This window comes from Cavia porcellus, unplaced genomic scaffold (genome assembly GCF_034190915.1).
Source record: "Cavia porcellus strain 051 isolate PalLab524CR breed Dunkin Hartley unplaced genomic scaffold, mCavPor4.1 scaffold_1, whole genome shotgun sequence".
Lineage (NCBI taxonomy): Eukaryota > Metazoa > Chordata > Mammalia > Rodentia > Caviidae > Cavia > Cavia porcellus.
In genome coordinates, this window is record NW_026947484.1 from 78,522,242 (window position 1) to 78,549,291 (window position 27,050).

General features: G+C 38.8%; 1 protein-coding gene across 4 annotated transcripts in view; it reads left to right on the forward strand.

Annotated features, from left to right (window-relative positions):
- The window catches only part of Vldlr (very low density lipoprotein receptor), a 38,910-nt gene extending 12,277 nt beyond the window's left edge, over positions 1-26,633 (forward strand). Inside the window, exons 3-20 of one of the 4 annotated variants that reach the window (XM_063250404.1) lie at positions 630-749; positions 7,128-7,250; positions 8,632-8,754; positions 10,369-10,740; positions 10,848-10,970; positions 11,055-11,177; positions 11,610-11,729; positions 11,832-11,957; positions 12,452-12,623; positions 13,206-13,424; positions 14,992-15,110; positions 15,694-15,833; positions 16,126-16,267; positions 17,546-17,692; positions 18,671-18,754; positions 19,111-19,191; positions 20,003-20,172; positions 21,329-26,633. In XM_063250404.1, the coding sequence (XP_063106474.1) occupies positions 630-749; positions 7,128-7,250; positions 8,632-8,754; positions 10,369-10,740; positions 10,848-10,970; positions 11,055-11,177; positions 11,610-11,729; positions 11,832-11,957; positions 12,452-12,623; positions 13,206-13,424; positions 14,992-15,110; positions 15,694-15,833; positions 16,126-16,267; positions 17,546-17,692; positions 18,671-18,754; positions 19,111-19,191; positions 20,003-20,172; positions 21,329-21,364 (2,540 nt within the window). In that variant the 3' untranslated portion in view covers positions 21,365-26,633. The remainder of the gene's footprint in view (positions 1-629; positions 750-7,127; positions 7,251-8,631; positions 8,755-10,368; positions 10,741-10,847; positions 10,971-11,054; positions 11,178-11,609; positions 11,730-11,831; positions 11,958-12,451; positions 12,624-13,205; positions 13,425-14,991; positions 15,111-15,693; positions 15,834-16,125; positions 16,268-17,545; positions 17,693-18,670; positions 18,755-19,110; positions 19,192-20,002; positions 20,173-21,328) is intronic. The other 3 variants (XM_063250413.1, XM_063250408.1, XM_063250420.1) reach the window with 3 other exon arrangements.
- Positions 26,634-27,050: the final 417 nt, after the last annotated feature.

Sequence of the window (27,050 nt, forward strand, 5' to 3'; positions counted from 1 at the left end):
TGTGGCACATGAGTGTATTTTTTAGAAGTCATATATACCGAAAAAAAGAGCTCTAAAGGATACAACAGCAAGTGTGTTTAGGGGTGTTAAATAGCTGACCATATTAATGTTTTTGGTTGGATCATTGAACATACTGTTTGCAGTTTCACTGTTTGAATGTCCACTTTGTGTGCTTTGATACTGTGATTTGAGCAACTATCTCTAAGACGATAATATGTAATCTATTAACTGATGATTTCTTACTGTTTTTTTTTTTTGTAGTTCTGTATTACGTGTACCCTTACACCGCTTTGTTTTGTTTTGTGTTTTTCTCTTTTTCCTTTTAAATAAAATTTAAAAAAAAAAAAAAGAAGAAGTCATATATACCATGTCTGTTTACCAGAACGAGTCCCTGGATTACACTCCCTGGGAGGGGGTAGAAATGACCCGTTGTGTTAGGGTATACCCAGCTCAGCTCCTTATTGTCAATTCCTGCCTCAACATGCACCCATTGCTGGCCCTTAGAATGTCAGAGCCCTCTGAGTCAGTTGCTGTACTTTTGAGAAGATCTCTATCAAGGTAGTCTGAGTAATTTGTATCTCTAACTTACTGCTTTTGTTGATTTGCTAAATGTTCCTTCTTGATTCTAGGAAGAAAAACAAAATGTGAACCTAACCAATTCCAGTGCACAAATGGCCGCTGCATAACTCTACTGTGGAAGTGTGATGGAGATGAAGACTGTGTTGATGGCAGTGATGAAAAAAACTGTGGTAAGTAAAGAATCTGATCATTTCAACTGACACTGCACTTGGACTTACTCATTTTATTGAAATATAATGATACTATCTAAGTTTCTATACATACATTGAGATTCTTCAAATGAAATCTACTGCAAAGAACTTCTTTGAACCAGAGTCCAAAGAATCTGTACTGCCCAATTTAGAGGGACTAATTTAATGTTTGACATGGGGTTATCCACTTGAGTATGGAAGGCTGAAGGTAATGTGGAGTTCCTTTCAAATAACAGGACTTGGTTTATCTTAGGTCAGCAAACATGACGTATAGGAAGACAAGGAAAGGGAGGGGAGGGCCAGAAATAGAAGTAGAGAGGAAATTGCTCAGAAGTAATTTTTAAAAAATTCTTAGATTTCCTTACTCCCAGAAAAGAAATCAAGTTATTCACACTACAAGATCTCATGAAGGTTTAAGAGATTAACCCCTAACATAGAAGCTATAGGCCATCGCAGAGCACAGATCAGATAAAAATTCTTTTGTAATTCTCACCACAATTGTTGCTGATTCTAAAGGATTAGGGATGAAGACATTCTTTTCCCTCAAAGAATGAGGATGTAACCGCATGCCATTGGTCAGTGTCTAGCAAAAGACCATTCTGAGAAATGCCTACGCATGTAGTCTACGTAAACTCATGTCAAACAGAGCAGCTGAAAAGTGATGTCAAGATCACATCTCGGTATTTCCAACTCATGCTGAAGCTTGCTTTTCGATCTTTTTTTGTGTTGTTAAAGTCCTGAAGCATTGCTGTGTGTGAATATAGGTGCTATTGTTGCCACCTACCTTTTAAAATATGTTACATGTAAATATATTTTCCTATACAAACCAGAAGTACAGAAGAAAAATAGAAGCTAAATGGGGGTTTCGTTGCCTGCGATTTTATGACCTTTCCTAAAATGTTTTGGAGCATAGGTATCATGACAGACATTGTCCTGTGCTTGCTCTTTCCACATAATATGGGTTTTTTGTGGGTTTTTTTTGTTTTGTTTTGTTTTGTTTTTTTGTCAACGAGCAGATCAGTAGCTCCTTTGGAAGCACAGAAAGTCCATTGTGCAACCTCCAGGAAAAAGCTTACCTCTAGTCTCAGGACCAGGAATATTTTTCCAATGCTATCCATTTCTATTATTTGCATTTAACACTAAGATTTTAATCTACATGGAATACATTGGATTCCATGCTATTTCTGGGTTAGCTACATAATATGGTTCTCCAAAAACCTCTCACTTGGAGGACCTCAGTCTTTTCATCGGTTTTCTTTTGTGTAAGTAGCAGTTTTTTCTCTTCAAAATTGTATGTTGAAAAAATTGGCTTTTCCTAAAAAGTAATTATTTTATTCATGTTGTAGAAATCTTCTTTCATCATCTAACTCAGTGAAAATGAGCCTTATAGGGTGAAACACCTACTTTTCCTAAAATAATTTCTGCAAAAATACTGTTAGCTATATGGTAGGAGGGTTTGTGGAAGGAAGAAGGTAAATAGATAACATGAATCAAGATCATTTGAAGTATTAAATTTATCCTTGGTCAGAATTTGTCACTGCCTCCCAGATACTTGGGGAGAAAAGGAAAGCGCAAGCTATACTGAGAAACTCTCATTTCTTATTTTGAGATGCTTCTTTGTGAAAGAGAAGAGGCACATGATTACTTAAAACTTCCAAAGTTACCTTTTGATTTTCCTGTGTAACTTTTTGGTATGGAACTTGCTTAGAATTTTTAATAGAGCTCGCTCTTTTAAGCATGACAGCTAGCATCATATTTAGTCAGTTTAAGCTTACAGCCCATGAGCCATGTGCTTCTTTTAGCCACAGTGACTTCTTTATATCTTTTAACTGCTATATTGCGCTGGTTAATCAGTAACTGAGAACCCAAAGCATGTAATGACTAGTTTTCTTCCCCCCTGTAGCACCTCTAAATTTCTATCTGTATGTTAAAGTCTGTGTTATGGTTTATATTTAGATGTCCTCCAAAAGCCTATATCATCATAGGTGGGGGTTTGGGGAGGTGATCAGATTATGTAGCTTATTGCTATTAATATGTGGGGTCTGGTTTAAAGAGGTAGGTCACTGGGGATGTGGCCTACAAGGCTGTATTTTCCATCTTGGCTCTTCTCTTAACCCTTCCTGGATGCCATGATATGAGCAACTTTCCTTTGCATACCATCCTGCTATGTAGCTTTTACCTGGAGCCAGCCAACCACTCATGGACTGAAACATGTACAAGTTTCCTTGTTTATTGATGTTGGGTATTATGTCTCAGTAATTAGCAAAATAATGACAGGTTTTTATACTCAGGAGTTGGGTTCATTGTGTGAGTGCACTTGACCATGTGGTTTGATAGCCTTTAGAACTGGTTCATAGGAGGAGTTTGGAAAAGTTTGGAGAGGTCAACTAGAGAAACCCTAGAATGTTATAAGTAGCGCTTTATATGAGATTCTTGTTGGAGCTCACAAAACCAGAGTGCCAATAAAAAAAAAAATAAAACACACAGTAAAGAACAGGCTCAGGAAATCCAAGTTGGGAAGAAGTACTCATTGGCAGTTAGAATCAAGACTTGTGTGTGTTATTCTCTGGCAAAAAAAAAAAAAAAAAAAAAAAAAAAAGTCAATATTTTGCTCTTGTCCGGAGAGTTTGTGGCAGACTGGCATTGAGGCAGTAAAATTACTAATCTGGCAGAGAAAATTTTAAGGCAGATCAGCATTGAGGCTGTATCATGGATATTGTTGGAGTTTTTAGCAAGGTGTATACTGAAAATCAAAAACAAAAAGATTATTTTAAGTATGTTCTGTTTTTCCAAAAAGAAAGCGCTAACAAAGATGGCATTTAGGACAGCTTTGCTGAAGAAATTAGCATTAAAAAGATTAGCATTAAAAACCAACTGCTTTGGTTGAGAACCATAGCAAATATGGTTTAAGGGCATTTCAGGAATCAGCAAGCTTTCACCCTTTGCAGACACAAGTCTATAAAAATGAAAGACTTTTCTTTGAGAAGAGAGCCCAAGGGCATATTGTTGAAGAAAGGCTACCTAAGAAATTGGCCTCCTGAGATTCCATTCACAGTGCTCAGCCATCCAAATACTCAGAGGCCTCCTGTAGTCACATGCAAAAGGGCCCAGCTACTTCTGGAGCTGGTGGCAGACCTTAGGATCATTCATATGGCGCTGATATTACAACCATGAAGAATGCAAGAGTTGTGGGGTTAGGAAGGTTTCCACTCAGAGTTCAGAAGAATGCCTAGGAGGACCTTCATACCAGGTGAAGCTATGAGAATGAAACCCAAAATGCAGTGGAGTCCCCAGAAAGTTGAATAAGCCAAGAACATGAAACATCTGACAAAAACCACAAGGTCTGACAAAGCCAGCCCAAGAGAGAAGCCCTGGTGGACACAATGACCAGCAATGCTATATGGGTGAGGCTACCTCAACCATTTGACATTCACATCATGCCACAGCTTGTCCTACTATTGGATCTACAGCTACAGGACTTAATGTTTTCTATGCTGGGTTTCAGTTTTGTTTTGTTTCCATTGGTTTCTATCCCCTTATTTCTCCCTTTTGAAATGGAAATGTTTACTCCATGCCATTGTATGTCAGCAGTGTTTAGCTTTCTTTTGATTTTTACAGGGGCTCATAGCTAAAAGTTTGTATTAAATTTCAGAGGAGACTTTGGATTTGTGCTCTTCAGCAATGCTGAAGCTACTAGGATTTTGGCAACTCTTAAGAGACAGATTAAATGCAGTTTGTATAATGAGATATACATACGGTATTTGGGGGCCAAGGGTAGAATGTTATAGTTTACGTGTAGATGTCCCTTAAAAGCCTCAGGCAGTCATAGGTGGAACTCATAGGAGTCATAAGTGATTGGATTATGGAGATTAGAACTGACTTGCTGTTGGTAGGTTGAGTCTGGTTGGAAGAGGTGGACACTGAGGGTGTGGCCTTCTTGGCTCCTTTCTTGACTTTCCTGGATGCCCTGATGTTAGCAACTTTCTTCCACCAGACCCTCCCACTATGCCATTTCCGCCTGGAGCTGGCCAACCATACATACACTGAAAGGTCTACAACTGTCAGCCAAAATAAACCTCTTGTAAAATCTTTTTTAATGTGTTGGTGTTAGGAATTATGTTCTAGCAACAAAGAAAGTAACCAAAGCAGTGTGGTCCAAATGCCTCCTTTTATTTACCCTCCAAATCTATGCTCGGCATGCAGAAAAAGGAACCCTATACCACTTTCTCCAGTTTATCTTTGCTTGAATATTGCACATCCAATCTATCATATCATCATGATACTTTCTACTTCTTAAAACTAAGGCCACTCTCCTTCTCTTTCTTCTAACTTCACAAGAATATCACAGGTTCAATTGTATCAACTAACCTTGCCAGTCTCTCTGACCTTTTCCTCCACAGTCAGGAGAATGGGCCTTGAATGGCACTTAATATGCTAACACTAGGATTTATATATTAAGGTGACTTTAGAAATAGATGTAAATCTAAGAGCTAACGTGACCTTTCTTATTTCCTTGACTGCATAATTCAAGGAGACAAGTCTTTTTTGGATCATCATAATTCATCAACACATTTTGAGTGGTTAAAAATTAAACATCATCATCATCACCCCAATTTACAATATCTAAGGCTAAGCCAGAGTGACCACAGGTATGCCCCAAACTCTGACTTGAAATGGTTCCTTTCAAATTCTCAGTAACTTGCATACTTTTAGTAGATTTATAAGTAACAACTATTATTATAAATTTTGATGGAGATTTTAAGTAGAAAATATAGCTGGATATGTAAGAAAGGATATAACCTAAAACAGATAAGCCCACAGTGTCCCATTGGCTACTTTATCAAGACCCTTTCATATTCTGTGACTCATTAGTGGGTAGCGTACACATGCTGTCTAGTTTGCTCCAGGCAGTTCTTCTTTATTCTTTTTTTGGTATAATTAACAGAGTCCCTTTGAACAACAAATTGAATTCTAACACTAAGCTTTAGGGAAAAGATCTGTCCTTCGAAGAATTAGTAACAGCATTGATACCTTGCCTTAGGTGGGTATTAGCATTGGCAGTTTCAATGACTTTTAGCTGGTTGATGTTAAACTACCCTTTGGCTAGAAGGAATAAAATTTACTCTCCTCTGAATTCTCAATATGATACCCTACTTATATTTGCCTTTAAATTTTCTCCCCTTTCAACTAGGTGATTTCTTTACCCTATTATACTAACAATCCTGGGGCATCACCTTTGTCTGTTTATTAGATGCATAGAAGTGCCTTAATTCATACTGTTGTAACAAAAGTACCATGGGCCAGGTGGCTTAAATAATAGAAATTTATTTCTTACAGTTCCAGAGGCTAAAAGGTCCAAGGTCAAGGCCCTGGAAAATGTAATGTTTAGTGAAGGATCTCTGACTTGCAAGTGCCTGTCTTCTTATTATATCCTCCTATGGTGGAGAATAGGGAGGCAAAAAAGAAAGCTCTCATGTTTCTTTTTACAAATGCACTAATCCCATTAGTAAGGTTTCCAAACTCATGTCCTAATCACTTGCCAAAGATCCTTCCTCCTAATACTATTTCAACATATGAATTTTGGGAGGACACAGACACATTCATAGCAAACAGTTGGTCTACGTTCTAGTGACAGGCTAGGCGTTTGGCTTTTAGACGATTTGTTTCCTCTGAAACTAATGTTAAAATTTGATTCCCAATGTAATGGAGGAAAGAGTGGGGTATTTAAGAAGTGAATAACTCAGAAGAAATAAAGCCTTTTTCCTTGGAAGTGTAACTATTAATTGAGAGAGTGGACTGGCGTGAAGCAAGGCTTCTCCTGTGTTCTTTCTCTTCCACATATGTCTACTTGGTCCCTCTGTTTTTCTGCCATGCAATGGCACAGGATTGTACTGTCATAAGAAGCCAAGTAGTTGCCAGAGCCATGTTCTTAGACTTGCCAGCCTCTAACTCCAAGAACCAAATTTTTTTTCCCTTTATTAGTTACCTAGTCTCAGATATTTTTATTATGACATTTATGAAGTGTGTGAATGACTCAAAATGCATAGAGATTTAGTGCTACAGAATTTCACTATTATAAATGGGAATAAAGTTAATTTTATGGTGCCATTATATAGTGAGATAATGAACAACTTTTGTCTTTCCTTGATGTCAGTATCCTCTTTCACTCTTAAATGACTACCTTCTTCTGTGGAAAGAAAGAGTTTTCAAAAGTTCCCCTGGATGTTGGTAGTTGGGTATCAATTAACTAGGATTTTCATAGAAAATCATGCCAAAACATATTGTTAGACCTAATAGTGATGACTAGGGTCTTGGATAAGTAACCTCAACTTTAACCCTGGAAATCATCTTTTCTAGTAAAGAAGACATGTGCTGAGTCTGACTTTGTGTGTAACAATGGCCAGTGTGTTCCCAACCGATGGCAGTGTGACGGGGATCCCGACTGTGAAGATGGTTCTGATGAAAGCCCAGAGCAGTGCCGTGAGTGTGACTAGCTTTGGACTTGAACTTTCCCAAGCCGTTTTGTGTCTCATGGTTCTAAGTAATGCTTAGTCTACTACTTGTTGTTCATTTTCCTTCACCTGCCTTAAAGTTAGGTCAACTGACCCTAAGGTCAGTCAAGTTGTTAACTGTTGAGCAATTTGCTTTAAAGAATATCCTCCCAGCTCTAGCAAGACTGACATTCTCTTGGGTAGCTTCACTGTTCAGTACTTAAGACTGAAGCCAGTAGATTTGATTAAGAACTCCTTGACTAGGTGCATAGATTTCAAATATTTGATAATAACAACTCTGAGCAGATGGTACTCGAGTCCTGGAAGCTAAGTCAAGATATGAAGGATTCCCATGGGCCAAGTATAAGCTTTTAGATACACAGCTTTCAATATTAGGGGGGAAAAGAGTTATTCCTAAATAGGTAAGGTGACTAGTTATTGAGTGATTTAGTGATTTTTAACGAACATGTAACTTAAAGTTGCTGAAGCAGGGCTATTATAGTCATTTTTTCTTTTAAAAGAGGAGAAACTTCATAGGTTTGCGATTGTGTGCTTCTGTCTGTAGACTGATATGAAGAGAAAAGTGTATGAGATCCTCAGAGAGGATCATGGTTTTGAATCATATAAATCAAAATCATTTGAAAGCCCAAATGAAGACAGTCTTAGAATTCATTGTAAGCTAATATAGGATGCCTGATGCAGAATAAAGGACTAATGTGCATAGTTGAGGTTCAGAATGTGAATATAAAAGAAAATCAAGCAGAAACTCAATTTTCCAAGTAAGAAATAAGGGTAATAATTATAATAGGTAAAGCAGGTTGTTTAAAGACTTACAAGTTCCAGACAGGTCTTATAAACATGCAGCCCCAAGTTTTAGTGAAGGTATGACCTAGGAAAGACAAGAATTAGGGCAAATTTCTGCTTTCAAGATGTTAATCTAAAGAAGGTTGTGAAGGAGACATTCTGAAACCTAGGCAATGGATCATTTCATAGGTGTTAGCCCTTCCAACCTTTAGTGAAATCAGAGTTAAGAGACAGTACATGATATGCCCACTCCATAGCAAACATGCATGCAGTGGTCTAGATGCAGGCCAGACCATCACCTTAACTGTGCCAAGCAAAACAAAAGCCAGAAGCAAGCACACCATGGAACCCAAAGGACTGACATGGTTAAGGCTCTTAGATACACTGCCTAGTGGCATTAGTTGGCTTGGATTCTAAAGAACAGAACTGGAAAAATCTACCCAGACTTCAGCTAGATGATCTGCCCAGTATGCCAGGCCACACAGTTCTAGGTATTACACTTCCAAAAGCAGCAGCCTGACACTGATCAGTTCTGAGGCTCTTTTGAGACTGTATATCATCAACAGATATGAGAACATGCCGCATAAATGAAATCAGCTGTGGTGCCCGTTCTACTCAGTGTATCCCAGTATCCTGGAGATGTGATGGTGAAAGTGATTGTGACAGTGGAGAAGATGAAGAACACTGTGGTAAGAAGATCAGTGTGGAGTGGCCTATCCCAAAGACCCTTTTCCTCAAAGAAAGGTGGGCAAGGGAACCTAAGTTAAGCATGAAGATGCAGTAACGTTGACTCACTTTTCAGTGACTTCACTGTCTGCTCAATACTGGTCCTCTATAACTGCCCTAAAACTCTAAAAGATGTTTTCATAGTTGGCCATTTCTTGGTGTTTCTTTTAGGCAGATAGAAATAAGAAGGTAAGTCCTTCAGGTTAATTAGATTTGGCACTAGCTCAGAGAAGCAAATTGTGTGGCTTTTGTCTCTGTTATGACAATTCATGGCCCTGCCTCACTTTGGCTCAGTAAAGCTAGAAGGTGAGTGAGTAGGACCAGCAAAGACACCATTGGATTCATTGGACTAAACTACTTGAGTACTATATAGTTATTTCTTACCCCCAAGCTAGTTTCTCTTATAACCTTTCCAAAAACTAAACTGGCAGGGAAACATGAATTAACAGGTTGCTAGCAAGACAAGTCCACCCAACCTTTGTCTCTTGTTACACTTCCTATCTCTGAAATCGAACTCTGTTACCTGTTATTTCATGTCTTTGTTCTTGAAAAATCTGTAATAAAATGATATGTGTTAAAGGTGAAGTCCTGGGAAAATCTCTAGGTTGAATAAACATTGCTTTGAGTGTTCCTTCAAGCTATTGCCCTTTAGATAGGGCCTCTAAAACTTTCAGCTTCCAAGCCTGAGGAATGTGGCCACCTGATGCAGTAATGCAGAAGGGATCTCAGGGCCCTTGCAATTGGAACCCCTGTCTCGCATGTAGAAATCATTTCTCAAGGTCAATACCACTGCACCTAGTCCAGTGAGTTTTAGTGTTCAGTCCTACAATTGTGCTGTATGTATTGGTAAGCTGCCAAGTATTTCCCTCATAAATCTAGACTTAGCTTCCCAAGAGAGTCATGGTCTCCATTCCAATTACCATCAAATTGTGATCTTAATATGTTTGGCAGGAATTTAAATTGAAGTACAAACCAGCTAATATGACAACTTCTTATTATCTTCAGACCTGATTACAAAATTGTGATTCTAGCAGTGGCAGTGACTGTTTAAAAGTGTTTAAGACTTGTTATTCCTGATCCTCATTTAAAGGATCAAAAGAGAAGGAAGCATGTATTGTGTTTGTGATTTACTTCTTTTTGGTCATAGCACCTTAGTGTGCATCTTCTCTGCATGATGCATGATATTCTCAGCTAGCGATGGTTTGGTCTGACACACAGCATGCTGATTTAGGCGTAGCTCAGTCTCTGCCTTCTAAAGTGAAATTACTTACAACTCTTAAGTTACTGATCACTGTACCTTTGTGAGTCAATTGTGGTTTTTGTCTCAAATTAATTTCTAGTCTTCAGCTATTTTTTTGATCCTTTATTTCTGTTCTTATTCATAGTGTGCTTGCAGTTTTTTTACACAGTGAGACTTTTTTGCATATTTCAAGAATTTATTCTTGATGTAACTCCACCATTCCTTTAAGGCTAAGCTAGGAAGCTAAAAAGAATGATCAAATCAATATATTTGATTTTGGTATAAGTCTTGTGAAAAACTGATGTCCGCTCAATGGGGGCATCTTCTGTCTTAACAGGCAACATAACGTGTAGCCCTGACGAGTTCACTTGCTCCAGTGGCCGCTGCATCTCCAGAAACTTCGTGTGCAACGGCCAGGATGATTGTAACGATGGCAGCGATGAGCTTGACTGTGCTCCTCCAACCTGCAGTGCCCACGAGTTCCAGTGCAGCACCTCCTCATGCATCCCCCTCAGCTGGGTGTGTGACGATGATGCAGACTGCGCAGACCAGTCCGATGAGTCCCTTGAGCAGTGTGGCCGCCAACCAGTGATGCACACCAAGTGCCAGGCCAGTGAGATCCAGTGTGGCTCCGGCGAGTGCATCCACAAAAAGTGGCGATGTGATGGGGATCCTGACTGCAAGGATGGCAGCGATGAGGTTAACTGTCGTAAGTCACTTTCTTATCAGCATGGCATATTTCATTTTCTTCCATGTACCAGTGGGGGTGGGGGCAGCTTGGGTGGCTTAATTCCCTGCTGTTCCCTTCCTCCCCAGCCTCTCGAACCTGCCGACCTGACCAGTTTGAATGTGAGGACGGTAGCTGCATCCATGGCAGCAGACAGTGTAATGGCATCCGAGACTGCGTGGATGGTTCTGATGAAGTCAACTGCAAAAATGGTAAGGATTTTTCATGTTAGTTATGTGTGGGTTGCTTTGATCATATCCACCAATGGAACCACCCTTCTGTGTTTCTCCTTGTAGCCAATCAGTGCTTAGGCCCTGGAAAATTCAAGTGCAGAAGTGGCGAATGCATAGATATCCTCAAAGTATGTAACCAGCAGCAGGACTGCAGAGACTGGAGTGATGAACCCCTGAAAGAATGTCGTAAGTGAAGCTTTGCTGGAGGATAGAACTGGGCTTCAGCCCACCATGGCTTATGCTGGTCACACCCTGGGAATTCCTGGATGAACCAAAATTTAATTGTTAGACTTGAAAGCAAAGTGTTGTGACTTAAAAAGTGTAGACAGTAACCAACTAGTTCATCATTTAACCTCTTAAAACATTAACTTATTAACAATAAAGAAAGGTGGTTACTGCTTAATTCATTAATAATTTGCCAAGGATATGGGGTTTAACATACATCTTGGAATTGATAGGAAGAATATCTATAAAAACAATGATTGGTTCTTAGAAAAACCATGAGTTTGACCAGGCCTTCTAGGTAAATTACCACAAATAACCTAGATTTTAGGTGTAGCAAGACAAATGTCATTTGAGAATAAGTTGTCAAGTAATTTGGATGTATTTTTATTCTAGATGTCAATGAATGCTTGGTAAATAACGGTGGATGTTCCCACATCTGCAAAGACCTAGTTATAGGCTATGAATGCGACTGTGCAGCTGGGTTTGAGCTGATAGATAGGAAAACCTGTGGAGGTGAGTTGAAGGAGATAACCTAGCTCCCGGGGAGATGGGCAAGGGCAGTATACATCTAGCAAGGTATAGGAACAGCAAGACTAATTCTAATTTCCCTCCTAGATATTGACGAATGCCAAAATCCGGGAATCTGCAGTCAAATTTGTATCAACTTAAAAGGCGGTTACAAGTGTGAATGTAGTCGTGGCTATCAAATGGATCTTGCCACTGGCGTGTGCAAGGCAGTAGGTAAATGGATTTGGACTGGTGTTGCCCTGGTACCTTTATGAGTAAGTGCTTATAAAAGGTACAGCCAATGATGGCAACAGTCAAGCTAGATTTGAAATTAAAATAGTACTTGAGAGCAATGCTACTAATCTCCTAGGGCAGCAGGATAGGTTATATAGCAAGTCATCTTCCCATGCATCTGCCTTGGTCATTCCTTTTGCATATGATAACATGAACACTTAGCAGGTTTGCTTACTTTCTGCTTCTGAAACCAAGTACAATTCCTATAAGTAACATGTTCATCAACCGCCCTACTGTTGAACAGTGTAACACCAGGACTGCCTCCCTAAAACATGGGAAACACTTTCAGGTCCCATGGGCAGAAACTCCAGACTGGGTGCTGCTGCTTTCAGTGGTTCCTTTGCTTTGTAAGTGCTCCTCTGTCGGGAGGAGATGACTTAGCCGACCTTGCTTTCCTATAGAAGAGCTGAGTTCATATCACTCTTGTCTTGCAGGAAAAGAACCAAGTTTGATCTTCACTAACCGAAGAGACATCAGGAAGATTGGTTTAGAGAGGAAAGAATATATCCAGCTAGTTGAGCAGCTACGAAACACTGTGGCTCTTGATGCTGATATTGCTGCTCAGAAACTATTCTGGGCTGATCTGAGCCAAAAAGCCATCTTCAGGTAACATTCAGTTCCGTTCCCTTTCTTAGCCTGTGGGAAGGCTTGGAGGAGTTTCTCTTGTCTATATCTCCAACGCACCATTTACTTACCTAGGAATTTAATTCCAACAGTGATTCTTTAATTATCAAATTTACTGTCAGTTTGTAACTAGAAATTAATTTTATGAAGATATGACTACCAATGGAAGATAGCAGCAAATCACTTTATTTCTCATATTTTCTCCCTTTGTCTGCAATTGAGAACTTTTTTTTATTGCTACAAACAAAAATGTTGGCAGCAGCAACTTTTTAAAATGGGAATTGTAGAGAACTCAGGTGATGGCTACTGAAACCAAAGGCTTCACTTAGAATTTGATTCTGTTTGTATGCAGAGTAAATATCAACACCTAGATTATTAGTAATATAGTAATTCTTTAGCATCAGCAAGCATCATGGTTGAATATTTTGAGTGGTAAGCTATGAAGTTATTAGCTATGATATTGTCCTTTCTGAATAAAGTCCCTGACCATTTTATAGGCAGAAAGTTCCTTCACCAGATTCTGGTGACAAACTCTTAAATTTCTTGTGACCTATTCTGTTTCAGTGCCTCAATTGATGACAAGGTTGGTAGACATGTTAAAATGATCGACAATGTCTATAATCCTGCAGCCATTGCTGTTGATTGGGTGTACAAGACCATCTACTGGACTGATGCGGCTTCTAAGACTATTTCAGTAGCTACCCTAGACGGGACCAAGAGGAAGTTCCTATTCAACTCTGACTTGCGAGAACCTGCCTCCATAGCCGTGGACCCACTGTCTGGGTTTGTATTCTGTTTCCCATCACACATCCCAAGACTTATGAGTTACCTGGTTCAGGATGTCAGTGGTGCCTTGTTGGAATATCTCCTCTGTATGACAGGTCCTCATTGTATATCTGACTGCTTGTTGGCATTAATGAAACAATACCTAAGATCTCATGTGTTCTACACACCCAAAGCTGTGTCTGAAACTTTGAAAACTCATCTCTACTTAGCTTCTTTACCAGTGATTTTGTTTTGGTTGCACGTGCTTCTGGGCTAGCTAAGGATGAGCCGACCTAAATAGTAACATGAAATGTTGGGGGTTTGATAACCACATTGCTTTAAGACTGCCATTTAAAAGTACAATTTGTTTAAAAGTTCTATTGAAAAAAAAAAAACTTTCCTATAAACATTTCATTGAAGGGTTTCCCTAAATGGCAACTAAGTAACATAAACCAGCATCTTAGGGAGTTGACTAAGGTTGATTTTGTTGTTGTTTTGGAAGATAAAGAGAACAGGTATAAGAAAGCTTATTCATAAAGTGTGATTCATCTTTAATTTTCTAGCATTTTAGAACGTGGTTAAACAACAACTTTGAATGACTATAACATGCAGTCAGAAACTATTCACAATCTCTGGATACCTTCTGTAATATTTTACCATTCTGGAATATAGTTAAGAAAAAAAAACCCTAAAGACAGAAATTATAGGCATAGTAGCATTAAATGTTAGCACCTTTTTATATCAGTGTATACTTCAAGTAGAAAAACAGAGTCAAGTAATAAATAATTTGGAAAATTGCAAATGAAATTTATATTATCTTGTGCACAAGTAGGGTATTTTGTTTTCTCCTCTTTTCTGAGAGAGATCTCTGAAATGGGTACAGGAGAGGCTGTTACCCTACCCCTGACCCATGAGCAATGGAGCCCTCTGTGCTTCCTTACATCACTGTGTCCTGACTTTTGTAATGGATCTAAACTGGACAGGTAGTCATATCAGTGCCATCCTTCTTCAGGCTAGTCAGTGGCCCAAGAGGAAATTGACAGAAGATTTCTGAAGCTCAGAGGCACTTTAGATTAAAGAGAATCTGACTAAATTAGTTGCAGTTTCTCTGATCAGGTAATTCTGAGATGCACACACAGACGAATGGCAATGTGTGCTGATCACAAAGACTAAAATGATAAGGCAGTAAGGTGGTGTCAGGCAGTTAGAGGGCACGGGAGAGAGTAATTACAATTGGCCTCCATGAAGTATCATTTGAACATAATCAGCCAGTGTCTAATATTAAACTTATAGGAGATTCATTTACTTCTCTTGAAGAATTCTCCATTTAAAAAGGATATACATAACCATGTGACTTTGGACTGAAATTTAAATGTCAGATTGATAGAGATTAATACATTTAATAATGAGTTTGTAGATTTTTAGCATTAAATTTTATTTACCTAGACCATACTTAAAACCCCAAAGTGTTACTGTTTCTAGAGAATCAGTCTCTAGAGTTTCCTATTTCCTTTTTAAACTTTTGCTTCGAGCTACAAATTTATTCCTTCTAAACCTCTCAGGTGTATCTCTGTGTTTTTACCAGCTTTGTTTACTGGTCAGACTGGGGTGAACCAGCTAAAATAGAAAAAGCAGGAATGAATGGATTTGATAGGCGCCCACTGGTGACCGTGGACATCCAGTGGCCTAATGGAATTACACTTGGTATGTATGTTTTTGCTTCTTGCCCACCAGTTTAGCTATTTTCAAAGTGTCTTAACTCATCTCCATAATAAATTTTGGGCTACACCAGTTGTCTTTCTTGACTCTTTCCATAGCAGGAACTTTGTACAAGAGTTAATTGAGTAACACAAGTAGAACGTTGAAATTAACAACTTACAGGCCCCATGATGACTAGCTTGTTCTCCACATTGCCTACATGTGACACCAATTCAGCAAATACTGAATTCTCCCTGCAAAGGTGCCTTAGCATTTCCACAACTGCAATCTTGTCACATTTTTGTTCTGGCTCATCCCAGACAAAGGACAAAAATGCTAGCCTGTTTTAGTACTTTCTGCAGTGTAACATGTCTTCAGGAAGTTACCTTGAGATCTTTAAATACCCTGTTAGTCCTCCAAATGAGTGTAGATATAGATTCTGTATGCTGCTCTGCAAATTCTTTGAGACTCCTCCTTAAGAATCCCTGTTGGATGAAGAACCACTATAGTATATGAAATTCCTCAAATCTTTTACTCAGAAACCAGAGAAGTAATAGCTTCCATTTGTGTCTATTCTTTTCTTACCTAGACCTTATAAAAAGTCGCCTCTACTGGCTTGATTCCAAGTTGCACATGCTTTCCAGCGTGGACTTGAATGGCCAAGATCGTAGGATAGTCCTAAAGTCTCTGGAATTCTTGGCTCACCCTCTTGCACTAACAATATTTGAGGTAAGATCTGTGTCTCGCATTTAGTTGTTACAGGACTTGGAGGAGAAAGATTAGGCCAAGGGAAAGGAGGGAAAAGCATATGACACCATGAAAAACTACTTTCACTTAAAACCTGGTAAAAAATGAATACCAGTTCCTCGAAGCACTTTGGGAAACCTTTGCTTCCCTTCCAGTTTTACCTCTAATTTTTCATCAGATGTAAACCTTAGTCCATGAGGGAGTCAATAAGTAACGATGATCTCAGATAATTCACTTGTTGGTATATATACTAATTACTAAGGTTCTGTTTTAGGACCGTGTGTACTGGATAGATGGGGAAAATGAAGCAGTTTATGGTGCCAATAAATTCACTGGATCAGAGTTGGCTACTCTGGTCAACAACCTGAACGATGCCCAAGACATCATCATCTATCATGAGCTCGTACAGCCGTCAGGTAACGTGGGGAAGCACAGTCTTTAGTGACCACTATGAGGCAGCAGCATGACCCAAAACCTTCTGGGTGGGTAGCTCTTCAGCAGCTCAAGTTTCCTTAAAATGGAGCTGTTGCCTCTGTTCCCCAACTCAACTCTGTACCCTAAATGTTTGGTACCTTATTTCTACCATCTCCTTGAGAGAAGTACAGAACATCTGCTCTTAGCTACCTTTCAACTCTCCATGTCAGAACTTTTATCTCTGTTTCTTCCATAGCCTCTAGGCCATCATCTCACTGAGCCTGTTGCCCCAGACTTCATAGTAGCCTTTTATGGCACAAACATTCTCTACTATTTACTTTGTAGTGTTGCCATAGCAAAGTACAACCATTTAGGTGTCTTAAACAACAGCAGTCTGTTGTCTCATAGTCCTGGAGTTTAGAAGTCCAGAATCAAGGTTTGCGTAGCTTGGTTCCTTCTGAGGACTCTGAAGGAAGGACATGTCGCTGGCCCTTCTCCCTAGCCCTTCTCCACCTTCCTATGTCTGCTCATATCATCTTTCTTCTACACATGGTGTGTTCAAATTTCCTCTTCTAAGAAGGAAACCAGGCAGGCTGGAATAGGGTCAACTCTAATGGCTCATTTTAACCTGATTACATCTCTGAAGACCTTTTCTCCAAATAAAGTACAGAACGTTAGGACTTCATCACACAAATTTTAGGAGGAGACACAGTTGAACTCATAACACTGACCTCCCCACTATGAAATCTCTTATGCAGGATTGTACAGATCCTCAGACACTTTCTCCCTCTCAGAACATTCATCTGGTCTATCTCAAATCTCCTGTTGCTGAATTTCCTTCTGCTTTGTAAGAGAAAGTCAAGGAAAGCCAGGAAAAGATGTGCTACCTCCTTTCGAGCCTTCATGATATTGCCTTGGATGAATAATAAGAGCCAGTCTTGGTCACACACACACACTGTCCATCTGTGTGTCTGTCTGTCTGTCTCTGTCTCATACATGCATACCCCACAGAGACACACTCACACATTCACTCTCTTCCTGCCATTTCTACCCTTGGCGCCTGTCTTTTGAAGACATACTGTAGCTCTTACTCTACCACCAAGAAGCTTTTTGAGCCTGGAGTTCTTAGATATTGCTGCCTCTACCCTGGTAGCTACTTTCCATTGATACTAGTTTCACTTGAAGATTTGACAGGGTAGATAAGTCCAAGCTCCATGAAGCCAAAGAGTATAAACAGTAGGCTTTGGAACACCTATATTAAAGGCCTCTTTTCTGAGCAGGTAAAAACTGGTGTGAAGAAGACATGGAGAATGGAGGATGTGAATACCTGTGCCTGCCAGCACCACAAATTAATGAGCACTCTCCAAAGTATACCTGCTCCTGTCCCAATGGGTATAATCTAGAGGAAAATGGGCGACAATGCCAAAGTAAGGCTTTTTGTGTTTCAAAAACATACATAGGCAATATAAACCACTAACTATAAAAGCTGACCTGGGTTTTTAAGAATTGTTTTTGCTAACCTGAAATAACTTTGAGAACATATCCTCTACTGTTGCATGTCATGAGTTCATTTTGGTATTTAGGCTTGTGACTAACTTGCAATCGATGTCAACATTAGGCAAATTCATAGGATACTAAGGTATCAACAACATGCCTCATGGTAATTTGTACCAGTTAGTCAATAACAGCAGAGAGCTGGCTGACTTGCAGAGAATTAAACAAAGTCTTACCATTCCCTTCCACAGAAGCCTGAGTAAAATTGTGCTTAAGGGAAAAAAAGTTATGCTTAAGGGAGGCATTGGTTATGAGAAATCTCATGGCCCAATGCAGTGATGGTGAACCTTTTAGAGCTTTCAGTAATAACAAACAGCCAGCTGTGGCACACGTGCCTTAGGTTTACCACAACTGGCCTCATGGATAACAGGAACTTAAACTGAACTTGTCTTTCAATCTTTTTGTTTTAACATTCAATTAAGTGGCAAATTAAACCTACTTGCAAGCGAGAGACTCCGATGATGAGATTCTTGTTGGCTTAATTCTGTGACATGACAGAGACTTCGTCATTACTGAGAAAGTAGTTGCAAGGCAATTTGATGAGCCTGAGAATCTCTCTTGTAACTTCCTGAAGTCTGGGATGTTGTTAAGAATGGTTGCTAAGTGTTGCTGTACATCTTTTCAGTTGTCAAATTCCACAGGTTAATTGTTCCACCCTTAGTGTGATGTGTCTATTTTTGCCCAAAAGTCATTTCTCTCAGTCTCGGCACATCCACTAGGAAACTTAGGCCAGCACAGATTTGTCCCTTGCACCTGGTGTTAAAATGACTACTTGCATGGCTTGTCTGAACTGAACCGCTAGCCATTCAGGAACCTTGGCATTAACCAGGTTCTTGATTTTTACAATCCAGGTACTGCAACTACTGTGGCTTACAGTGAGTCAAAAGACACCAACACAACAAAAATTCTACCAACTAGTGGACTAGTTCCTGGAGGTATTGGGCTTAGTGCTGCAAACTGTTAATCTCAACTAACAGCCACATTTTTTATAGCTTAAGCAATTATTCAGCCATTAATTACTAGCTCAGCCCCTTATTGATAACCTATATTTAAATTTCAAAGACTTAGAATCTACATTTCCTGAGTTGCCCACCCTTATTAATGTTTCTGCTGTGGAGCTGTTAGTGAAATGGCTCTTAGAGCATATGATTTAAATACTTCTAGGCTAGAGTTTTTGGAGTATATAAATGTAGAAGACATTGGACATCAATATTGAGTGCAAAAGTACAAGGATAGATTTCTGAGTCTAAATTCAAGTTCTTATACACTGATTCCTTTTATTGCTCTGTAGGGATCAATGTAACCACAGCAGTACCAGAGGTCAGTGTTCCCCCAAAAGGAACTTCTGCTGCCTGGGCCATCCTTCCCCTCTGTAAGTAGATTCCCCTTATGTGTGGATCAGATAAGTTTCTTGGATAACAGATGGACATTTCCAGTTCACCCGAACTCACCTTCCTGTGTACTGTCACAGTGCTTGTGATACCAAAGTACATTCACTACCCACTCCACACAGTACACGAAGGGGCCACGGTTTCTCTCTAGTTTGTCCACAGCACACTAGCAGTTAGTGGTGAGTGTTCATCAATTACATAAAAGGTCCTCATTGCCTTCCACTTCAGAGTTTTTAGGGTGGCCCAGCCCCAACTACCCTAAATCCCTTTAACAAGAGTTCCATTCTGTTCCCTTTCTAAATGTTTACGCTGCTTCATGCAAAGAAGTTGCTAAATGCTTTCTTAAAGAGTTATAGGACTTGTAGAGGATAAATTCAAAGTAGTTAAGGATTTTCAAGTCCAAGGAAAAGGACTTCTGAAGCCATTATCAGGCATATAAACTACTTTGCTATAATGGTTTCTTACCCAGATTACTCACTTCCAACCTTATTTAACATTCCAGGACTACCTCAATAGCTTCTGGAAGGCTGATTTAGTTGGTCAACGGGTGGGGCCCAGGACTCTGCTTGCCTGGCTGGATGTGGCTGGGTCAGTTTGGGTGCATAGAAAAACACAATCACTGAGCTGAGTTTATTACAGCATTCTGCTCATTGATATTGTAACTTTTTGTTACCTCACAGCTCTCTGAAGCATGAACCTTTTATTAATGTCAATTATCATGGGTCCCTGACATTGCCTTTTTCATGTGTTCTGGAGGCTGACCTCATTTCGTTGCCTTCTAACCTTTTGCAGTGCTCTTAGCCATGGCAGCAGTGGGCGGCTACCTGATGTGGAGGAACTGGCAGCACAAGAACATGAAGAGCATGAACTTTGACAATCCCGTGTACTTGAAGACCACGGAAGAGGACCTCTCTATAGACATTGGTAGACACAGCGCTAATGTCGGACACACGTACCCAGCAGTAAGTCGGCTTTGTGTTTCTGTGCACCCTGACTTGAAGGGAGACACTTCTAAAAGGATACCACTAACTTGAGCTATGGCTGTTTGGGCTGGGGACAACCATTAGAATCAAGTATCAGACTGTAGCCTCTTGGAACATAAGTCAGTTAGTGAGCATCTCACCCACACAAGATGTCAAGTAGGTCAATTTAAGGTCATTTCTGTACTACAGTGTGTGAGGGTTTTTTGTTTTGTTTTTGTTTTTTGTAGAAACAACATATTAGCACAAACCAAGCAGCTTCTTTTAAAACTGAAATCTTTGGCTTCTGTATACATACATGTAAATCATCTCTGTGCATATATTATATATAGTTGAGTTGATTTAAATCAATGTAGCCAAAAGTACTGACTGTTTTGTTTAGAAAAGTACCCTTTTCTCCTAGAGTAGCTAGCATTTCTTTCAAAGGTAGAGTTATTCATTTATCCCTCAGATGAAAGCCAAGTGAGTATTGATCTTCAGTAAGTAACAAGCTGAATGAAGCATGCACTGAGCATGCCCCTCTTGAGTTCTCTGGAGACATATATAATAATGGTAAATTGGTAGCAACCATGTGTCTTTCATATTTTTTCCTGAGGATTATGATCATTATATAGAATTTGAAAAATCAATCATACTATTTTAGGTTCAGGTTGTATAGCCCTTTTTCAAATCCTTGGAACCAGAAATGTTTTAGAGTTTAGAGTTTTTCAGATTTGGGAATACTAACATACACATAATGAAAGTTCAGACTTTCTGAAAGTCTGAATACAAAATCCATTTGTTTCATGCAAACCTTGTGTACATAGGCTGAAGGTAATTTAATAAAGTAGTTTAGTACACATTCAGCTAGACTGCAACCCATATGTAACATGAGGTCAAGGGTGAAATTTCTTACCTGTGGTGTCATATTAGTGTTTTGAAAGTTTCGAATATTCAGCATTTCATATTTCACATTTTTCCAGTTAGGGAGTTTGAATTTAAGTTAAATGCATGAGCGCTAACAACTCAGCACCATCTTGTTTTTGACTTCTAAGTTCTTCAGGTCTTTGAATGATTAACTCAAAAAAGTCTGTTATAGAGCAGAATTGTCACCAGTGAGTAATCACCAGGCTCATTCTGAACGTTTTCTTGTCCACAGATATCGGTTGTAAGCACAGATGATGATTTAGCGTGACTTCTGAGACCCATGGTGACCTTTGAGTTTGTTTAAACCAATAACAGCCACTTTGGGATGGTAACCGAGCCTGCAGCTGAAGTCTCTTTCTTCCTCCCATCTGGAAGATCATGAAGATATCTTTGTGTGGATCAAACTTGTATACTTGACAATTTTTATATTATTTTTGTAAATATTCTTGTCCACATTCTACTTCAGCTTTGGATGTGGTTACCAAGTATCTGTAACCCTTGAATTTTTAGACAGTATTGCCGCCTCTGGCCAAATATGCACTTTCCCTAGAAAGCCATATTCCAGCAATGAAACTTGTGCTATAGTGTATACCACCTGTACATACATTGTATAGGCCATCTGTAAATATCCCAGAGAACAATCACTATTCTTAAGCACTTTGAAAATATTTCTATGTAAATTATTGTAAACTTTTTCAATGGTTGGGACAATGGCAATAGGATAAAACGGGTTACTAAAATGAAATTGCCAAAAAATTTGTAAACTAATTTTGTACGTATGAATGAATTCTTTGACCTCAATGGAGGTTTACAAAGACTGAGAGTTCAAACTACTGTACATTTTTTTCAAGTGCTAAAAATTAAATCAAGCAGCTTAACCATGGTTTGTGCCTATTCCTCTACAATGAATTGTTAAAAATAGCTTATGTAAGTATAAGTCTTCTAGCTAAATGTATGAGCTGCACCTTTGTTGTATATCTAAGCCTATAATTGAGCAAGCTTCTTTACAAACAAGTACTAACTAAAGACAAGGTACCATTTAACATTTTCTCTTCAAATGTTTCTCATTTTGTAAAAGAAACTTCCTTAGTCTGTACCCAGAATTCCTCTTGATTATAGAAGAGCTCCTTTTCTTATTAATTTGTTTTGATCTAGAAGCATGTTTTGAAATTTGTAAGAATTCTTCTGCTTCGTCCACAATTCTGTTTTCCATATTCTGTCATATACAGATCAAGGACAAGTGCCTTCTAAGGCCTAGGGGAGGGCTTTTTTCTTATGGAAGTCTATTCTGTCTTACTAGGAAAATGCTTAGGAAGAATATCAACCAGCATCACTCTTGAATCTAAAGTGATGGTTCTCAGTGTGGTCCCAGGTACATCAGTATCTGTATCATCTGGGAGCTTGGTAGAAATACACATTCTTAGGCACCATCCCAGACCTTCTGAATTAGAAACTCTGGGGTCGGGGCCCAGGAATCCCTGTTTTCACAGCCCCTTCCCATGACACTTATATAACCTAAAGTTTGATAACCACTGTTCTAAGGTGACTCATGGAGAATATCATTGTAGTATCTTCAAAATTGTCAGCCTGGTTAGACTAGGACAGATTCCTTCTGTAGGAAACTTCTGGAACTTTTAGTATAAAGAGCAAATGAGTTTGTGTATGGTGAGGTTAGTCATCACTTCCTTACTCTGAAGTCTCCAGATATCGGGAAGCAAAGGAGGATGCGAAGGTTTAAACACTGAGAAGATGCTGTAGGTTCAATGTGCAGTGGGGCATCTACTTCAGAAGATGCATTAATCCATCTGGAATTAATCCCAAGTGCAACAGCAAGAAGATGAGCAGAAGATGTCCGAGTAGGTACAAAACTCAATGAAACATAATACGCCTGCATATGGAATAGAAAGCATTCTTGCTTTTGGATTAGGTAAGGAGACGATTAATCATAGATGAAGAGGAAGTTAATTTTGTTGTCTCATTTGTACTCCTTTGAAATTTTGGCCAAACAGATGAAAGAGAAAGGCTAGACATTGACATTTATTTTATGGGGGGTATGGAAGTCAACCATGCAGAAGGAAAAGGCTGGAGACATTAAGGTAGGCCTGTCTGCTGCCCACTTGTTCTGTACCTCTACGTACTCATGAGAATGAACAGTGAACATACCAATATGGCTTGCTGACAGGGACTGGCTGAAGTGCCGATCTGGTAAGTAGGTTGGTATTTATCATATCTGAACTCTTAAGTTCATTTCTTTGGTGCTTTGATCTTACTATGGTACTAAAGCCGCTGATTTATTTTTTTAATTGAAGTAATACTAAATTCTCTTTTAGAAGCTTAAAGATTCCAATGTTTTTCCCTGTTATAAGGGTGTACAATGTAAATTAATTATAAGGCTCAAAGTCATAGTTTTGCAAATAAAATAAAGCATTATTCTCTCCTACCTTCTTTAGGCTTACAATCCATTATATGTGTTCTTTCAAGTTATGGATACCAATTTCTGACCCTGAAAGTGTCTAAAGCATTTCATTTTCTTTACCTTGTCCTCAGTAAAAATCCAAGCTACAGCACCTTGTATCTAACTTAAGAGGTACAAACTCATTTGGAAAAATAAATGAGGTAACTTTATAGTTATATTGAGATAAGAATTAAATGCCTAGAGTGCTAGTCAACTCAGCATGTAATAATAATTCATGAAGTACTAATAGCCTGAGATTTATCACCAGAGCAAGATTCTAAAGAATCCTTTGTGAGATGTGTTGGCATAACTTTGCTGTGTCTCTAAAGCTTAAATATAGGAGAAGACAATTAAAAGGTAAAATACGAAGCTTATCAAACACTACATGAGTAATTTGGAGTTATATGAGCCTGTTTTAGAAAATAACTGAAAGTAAATCCTCCAGAGATTTTAGGAATTACCATAAATAACAGAAAAATCAACAGATTTATGGGCCCTAGTAAAGAAATCCAGCCAAGTCTCTTGAATCCAAATTTTTAAGTAGCTTCCTTGTAAGCTGTCTACTATTTGGAAGGAAATAGTCCTAGTAGATCACAATATGTTATAGCTATTTTAAAGTCTTGGTATCATTTCTAAGCCTCTTTCTAAGCTTCTTGAATTCTTGGCAAAAAAAATATATTGAGGCTTAAATTTGGCACTTGCTTCTTTCTGTTCCATGTTTTGGAAGTCTTATGGGCCCTCTCAAAAAATGAGAAGACTGCCTCAAAACAATAGAACTAGGGAGCATTTAAAGGACTAATTCTTCAGTTAAGTACATAGCAGAACTTGGATCCTAAAGTGCAGGTTTTAACTGTTTTCCCTCCAAACCAAATTCGGGGGTGGGGGGCTTCACTTGAAGAGTTTCTCTTGTATTTTGTAGGCCAGCTGGAATGATTACCCAGAATCCTTTCCAAATGAAATCTTTCCTCATCAAATAATGTGTTACTTTAAACCCAAAGAAGCCTATACTCTTTCTTTTAATGCTGGTAAAATTATTTTTTAAAAAGAAAAGAAAAACCAGATATTTTTGCTAATTTAGATTCTGGAATAATCCTGATCCCTAAATCTGAGCCTTTCCGTTTTATAATCTACTGTTTTAGCCCTAATGTTTGAGAAAACTGGAAGTTGTATATGCGTAGTTCAGTCATATTAGCTTAAATTGTGAGAATTTCAGAATAAATAGAAGTCTAGAAAAAGCTTTGGAGATATCTTGTTTTCAAGTATAGGAAGAATTAATTTGAAGGTGAACAATTTAAAGAGTATTTCTTTCAAATCTAACATGGATGTTCAGCTCAAAGAAGCTTCATGTAACAATAATCATCCATATTTTTATGTACTTCAGTCAGTTCTACCTTCATCAGTACGAAGCTGAATGTAAGTCAGAAGGAGGTCCTAGGGGCCGAGTGGGAGGATTCCTAGATACACCAAGTCCCGTTTCCCATGGTGTCTCCTGAAACTCATTTTTCTAAATCTGATTCATCTGAGAGACAGGATTGAAGTTGGACTATGTTGCAGTGTCCTGTACATCTCCTTGCATCCCAGGACACTAAGGCACAAGTAAGTCAGGCAGAGTGTGGGGGTTGTGGACTCTGTAGGGCAGCCTGAGTCATCTCAAAGCAGTTTTCTGGGAGGCCAGATATGTGGTAGCTTGGCAGGTTAATAAGCCCCTCTGTCAAATGGATGTGATGGGGACTATCTTGTCTACTAATCATAGCAAAGATTAAGAGAGATGCACTCAAAGAGTTTAACATTTATAATGTGCAAGGCAGACATCACTACTGATTATCACTATCAATGTATGGTCTCTCTTTCTTGTAGCACAGTCCAGGAGCTGATAGTGACTTTACCAAGGAGAATTAAAGGTAACTTTACTCAATGAGTATAAAATGCATGTGACCCTGGGTCAAGTGTTTTCACTTACACCTTTCTAATTAAGTCTAAGTATGAAACTCAGGTAATGATATCACCGTGTATAGGCACAAAGACTTAAAGGATTACATGGTAAACCCTAGAATCATAGCTAGTATGTGTCTGTCGGCCTTGGTCTTTTAGCTTCACTGCCTATGCAGAGAAACAAATATTTAGAGCCTGCATAATCTTTAGTGGGCCATAAAAACATTTTAAGTCCCCTTTAATTTCTTACCACATGTTTAATACCATGTTAAACAAATGCTGTCATGTTTTGTATTGGCTCTTCACATCCCCGTAACAGACAAGTATCTCTATCTTGCTGATGTGCAAACCAAAAGATTCCAAACCCTATGAGCTTACCACCCTCCTGCAGAAAAGGATGTCATCCTAAAATTAAGCTAGGTAACAGATTATGTGTTTGTTGAGTCACCTTTACTACTGATATTAGGATGCTTCAGCACTTTCCAGGTGTCTCAGATGCCCTTCCAGTATGATGGGCATGGAAATATAAAGCTAGCTCTACTACATCAGGACAACACAGAGTGATTCAGTTACATGTCATGCCTTTAACATACTAGATATTCCAGAATTATGTTCCTTGTTCATGCAAGTGAATTAAATAGATTACTGGATTGCAAAATAAAAGATAAAGATTTCTCAAGGACTCTATAGATATGTGCATGAGGGTAATATTGGAAGAAAGCTAGTTACAATAAATCTGAATCTAAAGATTTCACATAGGAAGAGATGTCTAAGAAGAGAACAGGAATGGCAGCTTTCAACTGATAGATATTATAACTAGAATTAAATTTTAGGCATTCGACAATGTACACCAAGGTGTAGGTATTTCTAAATTTACATACATGCAAAGGGAGAAACATTTTTGGACAAAATTATTAGTTTTCATAAAACTTGTGCCCTTTGTAAATGTCAAATTCAATACTAAAATGTGATTTAAAAGCATGCAGTGCCTCGGGAGTCCACATTATACAACCAATTACCATACTCAGGATCTTTAGAACTCTAAAGGTGCATGTTGGAACACGTCATGTCCTGTTGACCTCTAGATAAATGTTTTCAATTTATTAGTGAACTGTACTTTTACCTTAAATAAAGTTTATTTTTAAGATAACTTTGCAAGAGTTTTCTTTCTTTGCAAAAGACCTTTTATAATATCTTTTACTCAAGCCTTCCTTTTTACTTTTTTTTCCCACTGAAATGCTGAAGACAGCTAGATCACCCATTTCTGATGAACACATTCCTGCCAGCTTGAGCCACTCTTCCTACATGCATGACTATTCCACTGGGCAGTATATACCATTGGTAGCAGGGGCATGACTGACATTTAAGTTGCCTGAACTAACCATCAGGACTATCCCCTGTCACTTGATGGGCCACTCATGCATGTACTCCTAGTGGTTCAGAGCCATCTAGCAGCAAATGCACAAATTACAGCTCCTGGTGAACATGTTATAAAACAGGGTTACCCAGATTTGGCTTCACTGACTGAAAAAAAGTGATGTTCTCTCTCTTTCTGTACTTAGGAAGA